General features: G+C 44.7%; 1 protein-coding gene across 4 annotated transcripts in view; it reads left to right on the forward strand.

Moving 5' to 3' along the window:
• The first annotated feature begins 2,052 nt into the window (after positions 1 to 2,052).
• The window catches only part of LOC134965810 (Friend leukemia integration 1 transcription factor-like), a 69,931-nt gene continuing 49,434 nt past the window's right edge, over positions 2,053 to 22,549 (forward strand). The window contains exon 1 of one of the 4 annotated variants that reach the window (XM_063942176.1): positions 2,053 to 2,216. In XM_063942176.1, coding sequence (XP_063798246.1) covers positions 2,199 to 2,216 — 18 coding nt within the window. In that variant the 5' untranslated portion in view covers positions 2,053 to 2,198. Of the gene's footprint in view, positions 2,217 to 2,363; positions 2,588 to 22,549 lie in introns of those variants that run through there. The other 3 variants (XM_063942177.1, XM_063942179.1, XM_063942178.1) reach the window with 3 other exon arrangements.

Raw genomic sequence — 22,549 nt, forward strand, 5'->3', positions numbered from 1 at the left:
GGGCTGCTGATGCTGATAGCATGGGGTTAGAGACTTATCGCGGTCAGTGTTAGTTGCTGTCACAGCCTGGAAAGTTACACACCACCCCCACACTGAGCAGGCTGAGACAGCGGCACATTACCGGCAGCGGGTCCCTGCCCCCACCCTGCTGTCTCCGCCGGGAGATCGCTGCAATCCGCTCTTCTGTGACAGAATATTATAACATCCGCAAACGGTGCGCAAAGTTGCGGCGCTTTGGCCACAGCAGTAAATACGTAGGAAATAACTATTAATACACAATTGCGTAGGTTTGGGTTCGATGCTGCAACACTGATTCATTATTACATGCCCCATGTCAGCCGTTCCCAGCCGGGCACAGCACCTGCGGCCCCCACACACCTGAGTCTCTAGGATACCTGTAGGCAATTATCGGTCTCCAATCGCTTGTCCACCTGCACCCTAATCCACCTTCCACCACTAGTAACTACACCTGCACCCTAGTCCACCTTCCACCACTAGTAACTACACCTGCACGGTATTCCACCTTCCACCACTAGTAATCTCTCCTGCACCCTTGTCCACCTTCCACCACTAGTAATCTCACCTGCACCGTAGTTCACCTTTCACCACTCATAGTCCCACCTGCACCCTAATCCACCTTCCACCACTGGTAATCTCTCCTGCACCCTTGTCCACCTTCCACCACTAGTAATCCCACCTGCACCCTTGTCCACCTTCCACCACTAGTAATCTCACCTGCACCCTTGTCCACCTTCCACCACTAGTAATCTCACCTGCACCCTTGTCCACCTTCCACCACTAGTAATCTCACCTGCACCGTAGTTCACCTTCCACCGCTCATAGTCCCACTTGCACCCTAATCCACCTTCCACCACAAGTAATCCACCCTGCACCCTAATCCACCTTCCACCACTAATAATTCCACCTGCACCCTAATCCACCTTCCACCACTAGTAGTCCCACCTGCACCCTAGTCCACCTTTCACCACTAATAGTCCCACCTGCACCCTAGTCCACCTTTCACCACTAGTAGTCCCACCTGCACCCTAGTCCACCTTTCACCACTAATAGTCCCACCTGCACCCTAGTCCACCTTTCACCACTAATAGTCCCACCTGCACCCTAGTCCACCTTATACCACTAGTAGTCCTACCTGCACCCTTGTCCACCTTTCACCGTGGATAGTCCCACCAGAACCCTTGTCCACCTCCAACCACTGGTAGTTGCACCTGTACCTTTGTCCACCTTTCACCACTGGTAGTCCCACCAGAACCCTTGTCCACATCTAACCACTGGAAGTTGCATCTGCACCCTAGTCTACTTTTCACCACAAGAAGTTGCACCTGCACCCTTATCCTCCTCCCACCACTTTAAATTGCATCTGCATTCTTGTCCACTTTTCACCACTGGTAGTCCCACCAGAACCCTTGTCCACTTCCCACCACTGGAAGTTACATCTGCACCCTAGTCCACCTCCAACCACTGGAAATTGCATCTGCATTCTTGTCCACTTTTCACCACTGGTAGTCCCACCAGAACCCTTGTCCACCTCCCACCACTGGAAGTTGCACCTGCACCCTTGTCCTCCTCCCACCACTGGAAGTTGCACCTGCACCCTTGTCCTCCTCCCACCACTGGAAGTTGCACCTGCACCCTTGTCCTCCTCCCACCACTGGAAGTTGCACCTGCACCCTTGTCCTCCTCCCACCACTGGAAGTTGCACCTGCACCCTTGTCCTCCTCCCACCACTGGAAGTTGCACCTGCACCTGCACCCTTGTCCACGTCCCACCACTGGAAGTTGCACCGGCTGCACCCTTGTCCACCTCCCACCACTGGAAGTTGCACCTGCACCCATGCATTGCCCCCTCCCCAGTCCAGGGTTGCAGCCACTGCCTGGTCCTCTCTGCTGCTCAGACAGATAGAGGTACACTGCTGCAGAAAAAGGCGCTGGTTGAATTTTGTGCAACATCTGTCACCAAAAAGGAAACCAAGCTGTGACCTCACTTCCCAAAAACGAGAGGACACACACACACAGTGACACACAGTGATCCACGCTACACACACACATACATACACACATACCCACACACATACACACATACACACAGACACAGAGCCACCCATCCGGCCCCACAGCGCACAGAGCAGCACCTGGCCTGGACATGGCCTCCTGACTGAGGTCCACCAGCCAGGTGATATGGACTGCACGATTAAGGTAGGTCCTGTGGCCCCAGAGTGTGGGAGCAGCCACCCCTCCTCCCTGCTCACACTCAGCCTCTGAGCGGTAATCCGGGGCCCCCACTCTTTCCTTCTGCTACCAAATTTCCTCTTCCTTCCCTTTGGCGGTTCATGTCTGAGTTTAAATAACACCGAAACCAGAAAGCTGAGCCTCTCAGCCAGGGGACACAGCCAGGAGGAGAGGATGGGGGACCCACAGAGCCACATTACAGGGGCCACACCTCTGGGTGGTCTGCAGAGACCCCCAGAGGGCACAGGAGGAAGAGGTGGGAGGTGCAAGGCCATGGCTCCAGGGATCAAAGGGCCAGCAGGTGGGTAGCGCAGTATTGCACCCAGGTGACTCCACAGGTGAGTCTGTGGTACCAAGAGGGGGGGGGGGGGGGGGGGGTGTCTCACCTGTCATGTGGCTGCAGTGATGGAGCTGATATATACCCAAATATTATACCTGCCATATATAATATACAGATGATGGCACATGCCACAAGCTGGCGTGTGTGTGTGTGTGTGTGTGTGTGTGTGTGTGTGTGTGTGTGTGTGTGTGTGTGTGTGTGTGTGTATACTGTATGTATATGTATATATATATATATACTGTATGTATATATATATATATATATATATATATGTATATATATATATATATTACATATATATATAGATATATAGATATATATAGATAGATAGATATATATAGAAATATATATCTGTTCATACACATATATATTATACATACTGTAACTGTAGAATGGTGTGAGCATATACATACATAGAGGAAGAGAGAGACGCACACATATGAATTGTCACGTAGATAGATAGATAGATAGATAGATAGATAGATAGATAGATAGATAGATAGATAGATAGATAGATAGACATGAGAACTACGATTAGCGTTAGACATACATTATTTAAGAAAAATAAATATTTCTTTCAAATTTGGTTGGAATTACAAATAACATTTGCGGAACCTGTAACGCTGATCGCGCGGTAATTACCGCTAAATGAGTTATGGTCGGTGTTTCTCTTAAAATTAATCTTGATCGAATGCAGGCGTGTATTATCACTGCCACCGGGTAATTAATGACAGAGAAGTGATGAGATAATGTATTACACATTATTGTCACTACATTACTGCACTGTCCGCCATGCGATATTATATACATACTGTATGTACAGGGATATGTGAATACATAGACTTTATGTTTTGCTGCGTTTGGTGCACAACTTGCTCTTTATATATTTGTATTATTTCTCTATTATTGTAAAAGTAACAGTAAATGGATTTATTGCTGCCCAAAATGCGGTTATGTAAGAAAGGAAGGAACATGAATCTTCCCCATTAATCATTCGTTATTTTATATTTCGTATCATAATACACAGCATACATCTGCAAATACGTATTCCTTTAATTTATTTCGGGTTTTTTAGTTGTGGATTTAGATAATAATGTTATTTGTGTATATAGATAATAATTGTGTTATTTGTGCATGTAGATAATAATTGTGTTATTTGTTCATGTAGAGAATAATTGTGTTATTTGTGTTATTTGTTCATGTAGAGAATAATTGTGTTATTTGTGTTATTTGTTCATGTAGAGAATAATTGTATTTGTGCATGTAGATAATAATTGCGTTATTTCTGCATGTATATAATTATTGTGTTATTTGTGTATGCAGATAATAATTGTGTTATTTGTGCATGTAGCTAATAATTGTATGTGTTGTTTTTCCATGTAGATAATAATTGTGCTATTTGTGTATGCAGATAATAATTGTGTTATTTGTGCATGTAGCTAATAATTGTATGTGTTGTTTTTCCATGTAGATAATAATTGTGTTATTTGTGTATGCAGATAATAATTGTGTTATTTGTGCATGTAGCTAATAATTGTATGCGTTATTTTTCCATGTAGATAATATTTGTGTTATTTGTGCATGTAGATAGTAATTGTATTTGTGTTATTTGTTCTTGTAGATATAAATGTGTTATTTGTGCATGTAGAAAATAATTGTGTTATTTGTTCATGTTGATAATTGTGTTATTTGTGTTATTTGTTCATGTAGATATAAATGTGTTATTTGTGCATGTAGAAAATAATTGTGTTATTTTTGCATGTAGATAATATTTGTGTTATTTGTGCATGTAGATAATAATTGTGTTATTTGTGTTACTTGTTCATTTAGAGAATAATTGTGTTATTTGTGCATGTAGATAATAATTGAGTTATTTGTGCATGTAGATAATTGTGTTATTTGTGTATGTAGAGAACAATTGTGTTATTTGTGCATGTAGAAAATAATTGTGTTATTTTTGCATGTAGATAATAATTGTGTTATTTGTGCATGTAGATAATAATTGTGTTATTTGTGTTACTTGTTCATTTAGAGAATAATTGTGTTATTTGTGCATGTGGATAATAATTGCGTAATTTGTGCATGTAGATAATAATTGTGTTATATGTTCATGTAGAGAATAATTGTGTTATTTGTTCATGTAGATAATAATTGTGATATTTGTTCATGTAGATAATTGCGTTATTTGTGCATGTAAATAATAATTGTGTTATTTGTGTATGTAGAGAATAATTGTGTTATATGTTCATGTAGAGAATAATTGTGTTATTTGTTCATGTAGATAATGTGTTATTTGTTCATGTAGATAATTGTGTTATTTGTGTTATTTGTTCATGTAGAGAATAATTGTGTTGAATGTGCATGTAGATAATAATAATAATAATAATAATAATAATAATAATGAGCCGAGCCTTTCCTGTAGTAGTAATAAATATATATTTATATATATAATAGTTGTTCTATGAGGAAGCAGTTTCCGCAGAGTGCAGCACATTTGCGTTGTGTGTACGTAGCCCTTCCATGGCTGTGTACTTTGTATCACATTGATCTGCTGCTGTTGTGTTGCTGGGGAACTACAGGCCCCTGCACAGCCCCCGGCTCTGCTGAGACTTGTAGTTCCATCATTCCTGCAGAGTCTTCTGTGGCCTGCCCCTGTAGATACATTGGGGTAAATTTACTAGAGCTTCTAGAACAGGGAATCGGTGATGTTGCCCATAGCAACCAATCAGACGCTGTCTATCATTATCTAAAAGGCAATAGAGAAATGATAGGCAGCATCTGATTGGTTGCTATGGGCAACGTCAACAATTCTCTGTTTTAGAAGCTTTAGTAAATGTACTCATTGTGTGCTGTCCCTTTGCTGCAGATAACTTAATTGGGGCAACAACATCTGTCTGCAGTGACCGGGGGCAGTTATTGTGGTTGTAGCATTGTCTGTGCTGCCTCATACTCACACTCACACTCAGTATAACACTATGCACCCCAGGAGGGAGGGAGACAGACACCTACCATAAGCATTTTCTTAGTATTCTTCTAAACTGAGTGAGTGTGAAACTTTGTGTAACTTTACTGGCTCCCCCCCCCCCCTTCCCCCCTCTTGTGCATATAATCGGTGCATCCTGATATCATCGCTTGATATGATCATAAGGAACACATGTATATAAAGAATAATGCACGACTGCTATATAATGCTATGGATATTATAAGTCTTGGATTTTTGTGTGATGTAGCCAAGCGCTCAGTTTGTCTAGGGCAGGCCTGGCCAACCTGTGGCTCTCCAGATGTTGTGAAACTACACATCCCAGCATGCCTTGCCACAGTTTTAGCATTTCCTAATAGCAAAATTGTGGGAAAGCATGATGGGACTTGTAGTTTTACAACAGCTGGAGAGCCACAGGTTGGCCAGGCCTGGTCTAGGGCAATGGTGGGAAACCTCAGGCCCGCGGGCCGTATAAGGCCCGCAAAGCCACTTAATCAGGCCCGGCAAGGCTCACCTAACCGAGGTAGATGCCGGGCGCCTGCTGAGATTTTGTTACCAGCGGGCGTCCGGCTCCTTCTCCTCAGCAGCAGCCGGAGGCAGGAGCTCACGCCTGAACTCCGGATTCCAGCTCAGGCAGTGTACGTGTGCAGCACTCCCATAGTTCCGAAGAGCGGGCGGCCAGGCCGAGGGCAGCGGTCCAGAAACAGGAGCGGGGCTGGTGAGTATTGTGTTTTTTTCTTCTTTTAATGTGTGTGTGTGTAAGCGGCGCTACTAGGGGGCATAACAACTGACTGGGGGCATATCTAATGGGGCATAACAACTGACTGGGGACATATCTAATGGGGTATAACAAGTGACTGGGGGTATATCTACTGGGGCATAACAACTGACTGGGGGCATATCTAATGGGGCATAACAACTGACTGGGGGCATATCTAATGGGGTATAACAAGTGACTGGGGGCATATCTAATGGGGCATATCAACTGACTGGGGACATATCTAATGGGGTATAACAAGTGACTGGGGGCATATCTAATGGGGTATAACAACTGACTGGGGGCAAATCTAATGGGGCATATCAACTGATTGGGGGCATATCTAATGGGGCATAACAACTGACTGGGGACATATCTACTGGGGCATAACAAGTGACTGGGGGCATATCTAATGGGGTATAACAACTGACTGGGGACATATCTAATGGGGTATAACAAGTGACTGGGGGCATATCTAATGGGGCATAACAACTGACTGGGGACATATCTAATGGGGCATAACAACTGACTGGGGACATATCTAATGGGGCATATCAACTGACTGGGGACATATCTAATGGGGTATAACAAGTGACTGGGGGCATATCTAATGGGGTATAACAAGTGACTGGGGGCATATCTAATGGGGTATAACAACTGACTGGGGACATATCTAATGGGGTATAACAAGTGACTGGGGGCATATCTAATGGGGCATAACAACTGACTGGGGACATATCTAATGGGGCATAACAACTGACTGGGGACATATCTAATGGGGCATATCAACTGACTGGGGACATATCTAATGGGGTATAACAAGTGACTGGGGGCATATCTAATGGGGTATAACAAGTGACTGGGGGCATATCTAATGGGGTATAACAACTGACTGGGGACATATCTAATGGGGTATAACAAGTGACTGGGGGCATATCTAATGGGGCATAACAACTGACTGGGGACATATCTAATGGGGCATAACAACTGACTGGGGACATATCTACTGGGGCATAACAACTGACTGGGGGCATATCTAATGGGGCATAACAAGTGACTGGGGGTATATCTACTGGGGCATAACAACTGACTGGAGGCATATCTAATGGGGCATAACAACTGACTGGCGACATATCTAATGGGGTATAACAAGTGACTGGGGGTATATCTACTGGGGCATAACAACTGACTGGAGGCATATCTAATGGGGCATAACAACTGACTGGCGACATATCTAATGGGGCATAACAACTGACTGGGGACATATCTAATGGGGTATAACAAGTGACTGGGGGTATATCTACTGGGGCATAACAACTGACTGGGGGCATATCTAATGGGGCATAACAACTGACTGGGGGCATATCTAATGGGGCATATCAACTGACTGGGGGCATATCTAATGGGGCATATCAACTGACTGGGGGCATATCTAATGGGGCATAACAACTGACTGGGGACATATCTAATGGGGCATAACAACTGACTGGAGGCATATCTAATGGGGCATAACAACTGACTGGCGACATATCTAATGGGGCATAACAACTGACTGGGGGCATATCTAATGGGGCATAACAACTGACTGGCGACATATCTAATGGGGCATATCAACTGACTGGGGGCATATCTAATGGGGCATATCAACTGACTGGGGGCATATCTAATGGGGCATAACAACTGACTGGGGACATATCTAATGGGGCATAACAACTGACTGGAGGCATATCTAATGGGGCATATCAACTGACTGGGGACATATCTAATGGGACATATCAACTGACTGGGGGCATATCTAATGGGGCATATCAACTGACTGGAGGCATATCTAATGGGGCATATCAACTGACTGGGGGCATATCTAATGGGGCATATCAACTGACTGGGGACATATCTAATGGGACATAACAACTGACTGGGGGCATATCTAATGGGGCATATCAACTGACTGGAGGCATATCTAATGGGGCATATCAACTGACTGGGGGCATATCTAATGGGGCATATCAACTGACTGGGGACATATCTAATGGGGCATAACAACTGACTGGAGGCATATCTAATGGGGCATATCAACTGACTGGGGGCATATCTAATGGGGCATATCAACTGACTGGGGACATATCTAATGGGGCATAACAACTGACTGGGGACATATCTAATGGGGCATAACAACTGACTGGGGACATATCTAATGGGGTATAACAAGTGACTGGGGGCATATCTAATGGGGCATAACAACTGACTGGGGACATATCTAATGGGGCATAACAACTGACTGGGGACATATCTACTGGGGCATAACAACTGACTGGGGACATATCTAATGGGGCATAACAAGTGACTGGGGGTATATCTACTGGGGCATAACAACTGACTGGAGGCATATCTAATGGGGCATAACAACTGACTGGCGACATATCTAATGGGGCATAACAACTGACTGGCGACATATCTAATGGGGCATAACAACTGACTGGGGACATATCTAATGGGGTATAACAAGTGACTGGGGGTATATCTACTGGGGCATAACAACTGACTGGAGGCATATCTAATGGGGCATAACAACTGACTGGCGACATATCTAATGGGGCATAACAACTGACTGGGGACATATCTAATGGGGTATAACAAGTGACTGGGGGTATATCTACTGGGGCATAACAACTGACTGGAGGCATATCTAATGGGGCATAACAACTGACTGGCGACATATCTAATGGGGCATAACAACTGACTGGGGACATATCTAATGGGGTATAACAAGTGACTGGGGGTATATCTACTGGGGCATAACAACTGACTGGGGGCATATCTAATGGGGCATAACAACTGACTGGGGGCATATCTAATGGGGCATATCAACTGACTGGGGGCATATCTAATGGGGCATATCAACTGACTGGGGGCATATCTAATGGGGCATATCAACTGACTGGGGGCATATCTAATGGGGCATAACAACTGACTGGGGACATATCTAATGGGGCATAACAACTGACTGGAGGCATATCTAATGGGGCATAACAACTGACTGGCGACATATCTAATGGGGCATAACAACTGACTGGGGGCATATCTAATGGGGCATAACAACTGACTGGCGACATATCTAATGGGGCATATCAACTGACTGGGGGCATATCTAATGGGGCATATCAACTGACTGGGGGCATATCTAATGGGGCATAACAACTGACTGGGGACATATCTAATGGGGCATAACAACTGACTGGAGGCATATCTAATGGGGCATATCAACTGACTGGGGACATATCTAATGGGACATATCAACTGACTGGGGGCATATCTAATGGGGCATATCAACTGACTGGAGGCATATCTAATGGGGCATATCAACTGACTGGGGGCATATCTAATGGGGCATATCAACTGACTGGGGACATATCTAATGGGACATAACAACTGACTGGGGGCATATCTAATGGGGCATATCAACTGACTGGAGGCATATCTAATGGGGCATATCAACTGACTGGGGGCATATCTAATGGGGCATATCAACTGACTGGGGACATATCTAATGGGGCATAACAACTGACTGGAGGCATATCTAATGGGGCATATCAACTGACTGGGGGCATATCTAATGGGGCATATCAACTGACTGGGGACATATCTAATGGGACATAACAACTGACTGGGGGCATATCTAATGGGGCATAACAACTGACTGGGGACATATCTAATGGGGCATAACAACTGACTGGCGACATATCTAATGGGGTATAACAAGTGACTGGGGGTATATCTACTGGGGCATAACAACTGACTGGGGGCATATCTAATGGGGCATAACAACTGACTGGGGGCATATCTAATGGGGCATATCAACTGACTGGGGGCATATCTAATGGGGCATATCAACTGACTGGGGGCATATCTAATGGGGCATATCAACTGACTGGGGGCATATCTAATGGGGCATAACAACTGACTGGGGACATATCTAATGGGGCATAACAACTGACTGGAGGCATATCTAATGGGGCATAACAACTGACTGGCGACATATCTAATGGGGCATAACAACTGACTGGGGGCATATCTAATGGGGCATAACAACTGACTGGCGACATATCTAATGGGGCATATCAACTGACTGGGGGCATATCTAATGGGGCATATCAACTGACTGGGGGCATATCTAATGGGGCATAACAACTGACTGGGGACATATCTAATGGGGCATAACAACTGACTGGAGGCATATCTAATGGGGCATATCAACTGACTGGGGACATATCTAATGGGACATAACAACTGACTGGGGGCATATCTAATGGGGCATATCAACTGACTGGAGGCATATCTAATGGGGCATATCAACTGACTGGGGGCATATCTAATGGGGCATATCAACTGACTGGGGACATATCTAATGGGACATAACAACTGACTGGGGGCATATCTAATGGGGCATATCAACTGACTGGAGGCATATCTAATGGGGCATATCAACTGACTGGGGGCATATCTAATGGGGCATATCAACTGACTGGGGACATATCTAATGGGGCATAACAACTGACTGGAGGCATATCTAATGGGGCATATCAACTGACTGGGGGCATATCTAATGGGGCATATCAACTGACTGGGGACATATCTAATGGGACATAACAACTGACTGGGGGCATATCTAATGGGGCATAACAACTGACTGGGGGCATATCTAATGGGGCATAACAACTGACTGGCGACATATCTAATGGGGCATAACAACTGACTGGGGGCATATCTAATGGGGCATAACAACTGACTGGGGGCATATCTAATGGGGCATAACAACTGACTGGGGGCATATCTAATGGGGCATAACAACTGACTGGGGACATATCTAATGGGGTATAACAAGTGACTGGGGGCATATCTAATGGGGCATAACAACTGACTGGGGACATATCTAATGGGGTATAACAAGTGACTGGGGGCATATCTAATGGGGCATAACAACTGACTGGGGACATATCTAATGGGGCATAACAACTGACTGGGGACATATCTAATGGGGTATAACAAGTGACTGGGGGTATATCTACTAGGGCATAACAACTGACTGGGGGCAGGCTAATTTTTAAGTTGATAATTTTTGTATGGCCCCCGAAAGATTTTATAAATATCCAAATGGCCCTTGGTAGAAAAAAGGTTCCCCACCCCTGGTCTAGTGGATGACCTGACTCTGTATGGTAGGGCCCAAAAACATACTGTATCGCTGGCTCATAGGCTACACTGCTCGTGACAAGGCAGCCGCTGCAGCAGGACAACGCGTTTCGTGACCCCCTGATCAGTAGAACTGGATACAAGAGTTTGTCTCAGGGTTATTGTATGTGTTCTCCTGTGTCGCAGACTATTTAGGGAATAATGGGGGGAGGGGGGGGGGGGGGAGCCTCCTATGGGGGCAGTGAATGAAGCTCAGATATGGGCAACCAATGTAAAAATAGTATGATTATAAAAAGTATATGTAATTAGAACATGATTAATACTTAGTCTATTGGTTGACAAGAGAAGATCATGGTTAGTTTTGGGCCCTTTTCTATTATAAGTACCTTTGTTCTAGTATGACTAAAGTTACAGTTATTACTTATATACAAACACATAATCTCTTTGTATTAGCGCTGTCTATGTTATACAGAGTGAGTCACTGTGTACAGATATTAGGTCTATCACCAAGTCAGGAAGATGTAACTCAATAGGATCAAACTGTTTCTGTCATGGATTTCCACCAAAGTGTTGTGTTCCACTAACTGCAAAGCGTTTCTCATCAAACTGTGCAGCTTAACGCATTTCTTACCTCCAAACTCTGGAAACAAACGCATTTCTTTACTCCAACCTCTGCAAACTGATGCATTTCTTACCTCCAAACTCTGGAAACAAACGCATTTCTTACCTCCAAACTCTGGAAACAGACGCATTTCTTACCTCCAAACTCTGCAAACTGATGCATTTCTTACCTCCAAACTCTGGAAACTGATGCATTTCTTACCTCCAAACTCTGGAAACAAATGCATTTCTTACCTCCAACCTCTGCAAACAGACGTATTTCTTACCTCCAAACTCTGGAAACTGATGCATTTCTTACCTCCAAACTCTGCAAACTGATGTATTTCTTACCTCCAAACTCTGGAAACAGACGCATTTCTTACCTCCAACCTCTGCAAACAGACGCATTTCTTACCTCCAAACTCCGCAAACTGACACATTTCTTATCCCCAAACTTTGCAAACTGACGCATTTCTTATCCCCAAACTATGCAAACTGATGCATTTCTTACCTCCAAACTCTGGAAACTGATGCATTTCTTACCTCCAAACTCTGGAAATGGACACATTTCATACCTCCAACCTCTGCAAACAGACACATTTCTTACCTCCAAACTCTGCAAACAGACACATTTCTTACCTCCAAACTCTGCAAACAGACACATTTCTTACCTCCAAACTCTGCAAACTGCCGCATTTCTTATCCCCAAACTCTGCAAACTGATGCATTTCTTACCTCCAAACTCTGCAAACTGACGCATTTCTTACCTTCAAACTCTGGAAACGGACGCATATTTTACCTCCAAACTCTGGTAACAGATGCATCTCTTACCTCCAAACTCTGCAAACAGACGCATTTCTTACCTCCAAACTCTGGAAACTGATGCATTTCTTACTTCCAAACTCTGCAAACTGATGCATTTCTCACCTCCAAACTCTGCAAACTGACGCATTTCTTATCTCCAAACTCTGGAAACAGATGCATTTCATACCTCCAAACTCTGCAAACTGACACATTTCTTACCTCCAAACTCTTCAGACGCGTTTCTTATCTCCAATCTCTGCAAACTGACGCATTTCTTATCTCCAAACTCTGCAAACTGATGCATTTCTTACCTCCAAACTCTGGAAACAGATGCATTTCTTACCTCCAAACTCTGGAAACGGACGCATTTCTTACCTCCAACCTCTGCAAATGGACGCATTTCTTACCTCCAACCTCTGCAAACAGATGTGTTTCTTATCTCCAAACTCTGCTACTGATGCATTTCTTATTCCCAAACTCTGCAAACTGACGCGTTTCTTATCTCCAAATTCTACTTCTGATGCATTTCTTATCCCCAAATGCTGCAGACTGATGCATTTCTTAGCTCCAAACTCTGCAAACTGATGCATTTCTTATCCCCAAACTCTGCAAACGGATGCATTTCTTATCTCCAAACTCTGCAAACTGACGCGTTTATTATCTCCAAACTCTGCTACTGACGCATTTCTTATCCCCAAACTCTGCAAACTGATGTGTTTCTTATCTCCAAATTCTACTTCTGATGCATTTCTTGTCCCCAAATGCTGCAGACTGACGCATTTCTTAGCTCCAAACTCAGCAAACTGATGCATTTCTTATCCCCAAACTCTGCAAACGGATGCATTTCTTATCTTCAAACTCTGCAAACTGATGCGTTTATTATCTCCAAACTCTGCTACTGACGCATTTCTTATCCCCAAACTCTGCAAACTGACGCGTTTCTTATCTCCAAATTCTACTTCTGATGCATTTCTTATCCCCAAATGCTGCATACTGACGCATTTCTTAGCTCCAAACTCTGCAAACTGATGCATTTCTTATCCCCAAACTCTGCAAACGGATGCATTTCTTATTTTCAAACTCTGCTGCTGATGCATTTCTTATCCTTAAACTCTGCAAACTGACGCGTTTATTATCTCCAAACTCTGCTACTGATGCATTTCTTATCTCCAAACTGCAAACTGACACATTTCTTATCCCCAAACTCAGAAAACTGATGCATTTCTTATCTCCAAACTCTGCTACTGGTGCATTTCTTATCCCCAAACTCTGCAAAAACTGACGCATTTCTTATCTCCAAACTCTGCTACTGACTAATTCTTATCCCCAAACTCTGCAAACTGACGTGTTTATTATCTCCAAACTCTGCAAAGTGATGCATTTCTTATCCCCAAACTCTGCAAACTGATGCATTTCTTGTCCCCAAACTCTGCAAACTGACGCATTTCTCATCTCCAGTCTCTGCATCCTGATCATTTTCAAACCTTCAATCTGACATATTTCTCATCTCCAGACTCTGCAGGCTAACATTTTTCACACCACAGCACTGTTCTTGGTTTCTTTTCTGCCCATACAATGTGGTGGTTTCCTACTGTTCTTACTGTTTATTGTTCCAAATTCTTTCTCAGAATTCATTAGACAATGGTCAATGTGTATTTAACACGCATTATATCATCTAGCCAAAATTATTGTTTATTCTGGGAGGCACAATATTTAGGGGGCATCCATCACCCATGTATTAATATGAATTCACTAGTAACTATACCCATCATGGTATTATCAGCTAATCAGCTCCTAACTACCATGTTATAAGCTGTGGGATCTATGCACCAAGCCTTGGAGAGAGATAAAGTGGACAGAGATAAATTACCAGCCAATCAGCTCCTAACTGCCATGTTATAGGCTATGTTTGAAAAATGACAATTAGGAGCTGGTTGGCTGGTACTTTATCTCCAACCGCTTTATCTGTCTCCAAGGCTTAGTAAATAGACCCCCAACTAAACAGCTCCTAACTGTCATTTTTCAAACACAGCCTGTAACATGGCAGTTAGGAGCTGATTGGTTGGTACTTTATCTCTGTCCACTTCATCTCTCTCCAAGGCTTAGCACACAGACCCCACAGCCTGTAACATGGTAGGAGCTGATTGGATGGTACTTTGTGAATTGTGTGCCTCGTGCCTCTGTGATGTCACTTGTGAACTGAATGCCTGATGTTTCTGTGACGTCAGTTTTTCCCCGGCTGAATGAAATGCCTTATACATCCTTAATGCCACTAGGTCCACTAGTTCTTCGAGAATTGACTGGTCTATTCACTAAGCCTTGGATGGAAATAAAGTGTAGAGAGATAAAGTGCCAGCCAATCAGCTCCTAACTGCCATGTTACAGGCTGTGCCAAATGTATTAAGCTTTAAAAAGTGATAAAGAGGAGACTCAGAAAGAGTGATAAAGTAACAGCAATCAGCTCCCAACTGTCATGTTACAGGCTGTGTTTGAAAAATGACAGTTAGGAGCTGATTGGCTGGTACTTTATCTCTCTCCACTTTAACTCCATTCAAGGCTTAGTAAATAGACCCCTAAGTGCCTAATGCCTCCATAATGAATTAAGGCTTGCGGGAAGGCACACAGCTTGCACTGAAGGGGTTACTAGAGAAGTGGGACGTGAGATGTTGATGTGACAGATTTAGAGAGTGCTGGTACAGTTGTAATGCAGCCGTTGGCGGTGAAACAGTCTTTAGGGGCACCCAGGCCAGCAGTTTCAGAATGTGGTTAGTGCATGAAGGCCAGCTGCTACCGGATCTGGCAAGGCAGCAGCACAACGCATTGCGTTTACCGCAGAGCAGACCCTAGGCGAGGGGACATTGCACTTAAAAGGGGGGAGAAGTCTAGTTTAATTTGCTTAGTTGCCACTCTGTATGGTTAGGCTGTAGCCGGTTGTTGTTGCAGGTGTAAGTAACTGAGTATCCGGGGCGTATTAATTCAGGCACAGCAGCAATTCATTCACAAATACTTCTGTGTTTTGGGGGTCATTCTGAGTTGATCGCTAGCTGCATTTGGTCGCAGAGCAGCGATCAGGCTAAAAAAAACAGCAGTTCTGCGCATGCGTATGCAGCGCAATGTGCACGCGTGATGTACGGGCACAACGAACGATGCAGTTTTGCACAGGGTCTAGTGATGCATTTCAGTCGCACTGGTGGCCGCAGAGTGATTGACAGGAAGTGGGCGTGTCTGGGTGGCAACTGACCGTTTTCAGGGAGTGTGCGGAAAAACGCAGGTGTGCCAGGAAAAACGCAGGCGTGGCTGGATGAACGCAGGGCGTGTTTGTGACGTCAAAACAGGAACTGAATAGTCTGAAGTGATCGCAAGCGCTGAGTAGGTTTTGAGCTACTCAATCTACACAAAAAAATGTTGTAGCCGCTCTGCGATACAACCGTTCGCACTTCTGCTAAGCTAAAATACACTCCCAGTGGGCGGCGGCATAGCGCTTGCACGGCTGCTCAAAACTGCTAGCGAGCGATCAACTCGGAATGACCCCCATTGTTCTTCAAATAATTTTACAATGGTAGAATTTATTCACTTTCTCATTAGCAACAAATAATCTTAGTAAATGAATTAGCAAATAACATAAACTGTATTGATGGCTTTATTAAGCATTTTTAACAAAGAAATTAACATTTGGAATGTAAATACAATATTGAAAGAAACCAATTACAGAAAGAGAATGTTTTGTAAATATAGTGGAATTTTGCTACTTGTAACTTGCAGATTTATAAACGGACTTTGCTGTCATGTACAGTATATGACCTGGGGAAGCTGATTGTTCATTTCCTGTAAAAGGGGAAAGAAAGTTAAAATACATAATAATGTAATAGATTGTTGGAATCCGCTCAGTACATATATATTTATATTTCTGGGCCATATATTGGAACAGCTGCCTAAAAGCACACATTAATGGTAAAATAGGTCATTTAGATTTTATGTTATTTTAACAGATTTTTTTTATTTTTTTGAATTTGTGACTCAGAAAATGTTTTAATGAAAATTCGGGACGCATCCACACAACGAACTATTCACTAAGAATAACATTTCCAAGTGTTTTTATTTTTATTTTCCGCGTTTATTTGGGGCCCACTAAAACCATTGAATTATGAACCAATAATTATGAAACATAAATAAATGCTTTGCTTATGTCTGTCCTTTTTCTAAAAGATCTCACTTGGATCTGAAAGAGTTTCCCAACTCTTTGTCCACTTAGCTGGGTAGGGCTGGGAGTTATGGTTCCTTGCCTCAAAAATTAAACTATCGTAGTAGCAGGGGGTAAACTACCAATGGCCCAAAGCCCCATATGCAGTGGCGTAATGGCTTTAGGGGTCATTCTGACCCGTTCGCTTGCTGCTTTTTTCGCAGCCAAGCAAACGGGTCTCTACTGCGTATGCGCCGGCGCCGTAGTGCGCTAGCGCATGCCAGACGGCCGAAGGCCATAGCAGGGCTGCGATCGCCTCTCCCTGATTGACAGGCAGAGGCAGTCGATGGGCGGGAGGGGGCGTAATGGCGGCGTTTGGCCGCCGTTTCGTGGGTGCGGTCTGGCCAACGCAGGCTGGGCGTAGCCCTGTGCTGGGCGTACCCCCGCATGTCATGGAAGATGATCGTAGCTGTGCTAAATTTAGCACAGCTACGATCAACTCGGAATGACCCCCCTGGTGCGTAAAGTTGGCCTCAGTGTCCCTACTCGGCTTTCCAACTTCTTCAAGCTGTCAAACAGGAGCCAACAACTTGTCTTCCTAGGCACGCATGGGCAGCTATAAGGTAGAAGGGGTACGCTGGGGCACTACCTACAAAGCTGGTAGGATTGGGCACCTTTCTTAGTTTTAACTTCATGCCCCAGTATCTCCCAGTTTCACCCCATTTACTGCTACTCACACCAGCTGAGAATAAGCGGGCGTTAAACCCTCACAGCTCAATATTTTTTTCGTTGCATAATAATTGCATTGTTTCATTTTGTTTTTCGACTGCTAGAGACACACGGGGAAGTTACGACACTTGGGGTGAGTGAGGCAACCTGGGACGTATTGTTTGTATACAGCCAGAGAACTGAATCTACAACTGCACAGAAATCTCCCTCTAATTCCTTTTAAGTTGAAGTTGAGGATTTTGGGGGTTATTCAGATTGGATCGCTTACGCGAGACGCAGATTCCTCGCTTCACGAGACGCAGTTTCCTTGACCTCGCAAGCCGCCCTGTGATGGCAAGTCCTTGCCCCTGGGAGCTTACAATCTAATCTCTGTACTACAATTACACTTCCCAAACTTCCCATTTGCTCAGTGGAAGTAACCCTGACTGAATAAATTGTGTAACCACAGGGGGTGTAAGACCCTGTGTGGACCAGAGCCTGATTATTTATGACCCGGTGTGACCATGGGAAGATATTGGTTTCCCTCCTCTGTTTTAGGAAAACCCCCACACACCTGAAACTGGATTACTTAGGGCAGAGGTTCCCAAACTGTGTGCCGTGGCTCCCAGGGGTGCCTCGGGACACTTGCAGGGGTACCCTGGGTTGGTGGTCCAGGACCAATTAAAATTATTCATGGTCAATATAATAGGCAAAACCAGTGCTGGTGGCTGCCAGTCATAAAATATGTGGCCAAACAGAAGCAAATCTTGTCCCTCACCACACAACTGACCCTAAGGATGACATATAAACGCGATCTACTTAATGTAATATTTCTTTCTAAATTTCTCAATAAGAAATTTTTGGCCTAGGGGTGCCGTGAAAAAAATTCTGATATTCTAGGGCGCCGTGATTCAAAAAAGTTTGGAAACCACTGACTTAGGGCCTTTCAGTGCTCACTGGGCCCTAGGGGAGAGCTTAGGTTGCATAATAGATTCTATATCTCTGGATGGGTCCGATTAAGGTGTCAGGGGGAGGAGATGGAATAGTTTTATATAAAGGAAATCGTGGTAAAAGGCGCTTTCCTTCAAGAGGAACTTGGGTCTTTCACTTTACTCTTCAAAGCATTTATCTCTATTTTTACATATTTATGGAGGCAGTCATATATAACTCTTAGACAATACGTGTTACATCTGTGCAGAAACATGGGGATATGGAAATGGTTGTAGTTGGGCAATATTTTGGGTGCTAGGTTAGTGGCAGGCAACACTGAAACGTCTGGGGTTTCACATAGATTTTGAGGGAAGGAAGAAACTTTTGGAACCTCTTTGACCAAGTTTGTAATAATTGGGACCAGAGCCATCTTAACATACAGGCACACTGGGCAGTTGCCCAGGGCACCAGAATTCTAAGGGCCATCGATCACTGGCGGGCTTGGCTGGAAGGCATCTGCCAGACAGTGAATGGCTGTCAGCACGCTGATTTGTGGATGGCTGGAGCTATCTACCAATCAGAGTGTAGTATTCTCTACCTGCCTCCAAACCTGAATTGAGCAAAATGAATGGCTGTCAGCATGCTAATTGGTGAATGGCTGGAGCTATCCACCAATCAGAGTGAAAACAGCCATTCGCTGCATGTGGAGACAACAGCCATTGGCTGATAGGTAATACAGGCCCCTGATGACCCTTTATTTGTATAATTGTCAGTAATATGCTTGTCCCTAATCCCAGCATTATTGTGCTGTTTGGACAATTACCAAATGAAGATGCGCCAAATCTGTGAAATGATGCGCTCCCAGTAATGCAATGAGGGACTGGCAGGGTCATGTCATCAGGATCACCCCTCATGGGTCAATAAAAAGTCTCTTATACAACTATGGGCAGTACAGATGGTGTAATGGTCAGCATTACTGCCTCATAGCGCTGAGGTCATGGGTTCAATTCCCACCATGGCCCCAGCTGTGTGGAGTTTGTATGTTCTCCCTGTACTTGCAGGTACTCCGGTTTCTTCCCACAATCCACAAAATATACTGGTAGGTTAACTGGATCCCAACAAAATTAACCCTAACGTGAATGTGTGTGTGTACATGTGGTAGGGAATATAGATTGTAAGCTCCACTGGGGCAGGGACTGATGTGAAAGGCCAAATATTCTCTGTAAAGCGCTGCGGTATATGTGTGCGCTATATAAATAACTGGTAATAAATAAACTAATCTTTATAGGTTTGGGATATTATTACAGCAGCAGCGACGTCCCCTTCATCCTATTTGTGTACAGATAGGAAACAAATCACATTTTGGGTAAGGGTTCATCCTAGTGAGTCTTTACCTTGAAGTTGTTGTTAGTTATTCTTTGTTAATCCGCCCCAGCGTCACTTACAGTCAAGAGTTTATCTTCAAATTGAAAGTATAGTTCCAAATTTAAACTATTTCCTTCCTCCAAGATCCCCGCCACATCCAGGCTGAGCAGAGCGGTGCAAATTCCTGATAAGTGATTCTGGGCCGCACACAATGATTGGAACGTTCTATGGGGGTCATTCCGAGTTGATCGCTAGCTGCTTTCGTTCGCTGTGCAGCGATGAGGCAAAAAACCGGCACTTCTGCGCATGCGTATGCGGCGCACTGCGCACGCGCGATGTACTATTACAACGAACGATGTAGTTTCGCACGGGGTCTAGCGAAGCTCTTCAGTCGCACTGCTGGCCGCAGAATGATTGACAGGAAGGGGGCGTTTCTGGGTGTCAACTGACTGTTTTCAGGGAGTGATCGTAAAAACGCAGGCGTGCCAGGAAAAACGCAGGCGTGGCTGGGTGAACGCAGGGCGTGTTTGTGACATCAAAACAGGAACTGAACAGTCTGAAGTCATCGCAAGCGCTGAGTAGGTTTAGAGCTACTCTAAAACTGCACAAAAAAACTTTGTAGCCGCTCTGCGATCCTTTCGTTCACACTTCTGCTAAGTTATAATACATTCCCAGTGAGCGGCGGCATAGCGTTTGCACGGCTGCTAATAACTGCTAGCGAGCGATCAACTCGGAATGACCCCCTATATACAATGGGATACCTGTATATATATATATATATATATATATATATATATATATATATATAGAGGCAAGTAATCAGTATAATGCCTTATAGTGCAGTGTTTGCCGTCTCCTCTTATCTGTGTCATTATCCGGACTACCTGCTACTGTGAGTGAATGTTTAACAAGTGTCCACTTAAGTTCTGTTATCGTCTCATTAATAGCACTTCTCACTATATAGGGGGAGATGTACTAAGCCATGGACAGTGATAAAGTGTAGAGAGATAAAGTACCAGCCAATCAGCTCCTGTTATTTTTCAAACACAGCCTGTAACATGGCAGTTAGGAGCTGATTGGTTGGTACTTTAACTCTCTCCACTTTATCACTTCTCCAGGCTTAGTACATTGGCCCCCTATTTGTATTATTTTCCATTCATACTGATATTCTAACCCGTCTTTAGATCTGAGTTATCCCTTAGAATGTCCCTGAGATACCCCTAAGTTTATGCCTGCTGCTCGACGGAGACACCCTGCAATCGGGGCAGATGTCAGAGGGGCAGATGGTGGCAGGACAGGTGGACGGGTTTTGCTGTTGTATGCTGCCATAGAGAAAGAGTTGAAGCTCATTTGGTAGGAACAGTACGTGAACCCAATGACAAGACATACAGTTATCCCAGACTTGGTATTCAAGGTATCTATACAGAACTTATTAAGTCACCTGTGGCAAAGCATGAATACCCCTAACACCTGGAGCGGGATGTATGCATCAAAGCTCTTTTTTTGTGGTTATGTGCAGAAGGTCACAAATCCAGAAGTCCCCACACCGCAAAGGGAGAAAGCAGCGTGGTAGGCTAATGGGGGCATGGCCAGCGACGAGGTGGGCTGTCTGGGGATGTGGTCCGGCATGGGAGGTGGGCAGTCCGGGGTCATGGTATCACAATTGCATTACCGTGGCCCTGCCCCCCCCCCCCCCCGCTATACGGTGCCGATAAAACAAACACTGTAGAGCAGGGGGCGGAGCTATGACGACGCGATTCAGCGCAAATTGCGTCATCGTATCCCCTCGGACTGCCCACTTGTTCTCTGCTGTGGGCAGCCGAGGGGGAAGGTGGGAGGTGTGTGTGCAGTGGGCTGTCAGGGAAAGTGGGAGACTTGACCATCTTTCCAGGGGGCCGGGAGGGCCACTTGATTTTCGGGAGCCTCCCGGCCATTTCCAGGAGGGTAGGCAAGTATGCGCAGAGGGCAGTCTGTCATCGGAACAGCTGTCCTTTGCGTAAATCTTCATGCATACAGCGTTAATAAACACAGATATGCCCGTGATCATTGCTTGGTGCATTCCGCCCCTGGACTGGTAGGGTTCCTTGAGGACCGAATTTGGGAAGACTGGCGTAATACATATAAACCATAACCAAGTAACGCACTCAGCGCGATACATTGAAGCTGAGATAATGGAATGCTCTGCACTTACCCCATTTACTACAAGGTCTCGCAGAGCAGTTAGATCTAGACTACGCAATTAGCTGACTATGGGGCTTATTCAGTACGGATTGCAGATTATGCTAAAAAGCAGAATCTGCATTCCCTTCTATTGCATGCTGGGGACCTCCCATCGCAGGGTAAGGCCACCCACCATGCAGAATGGCCTGCCCAGCTGCAACTGCGGACAACCCGCTGCAGCCGCAGCTAGGCTGCATATGCAGGCGGTCAGCCACCATTTTCCTCATCG

Source organism: Pseudophryne corroboree, chromosome 10 (assembly GCF_028390025.1).
Source record: "Pseudophryne corroboree isolate aPseCor3 chromosome 10, aPseCor3.hap2, whole genome shotgun sequence".
Lineage (NCBI taxonomy): Eukaryota > Metazoa > Chordata > Amphibia > Anura > Myobatrachidae > Pseudophryne > Pseudophryne corroboree.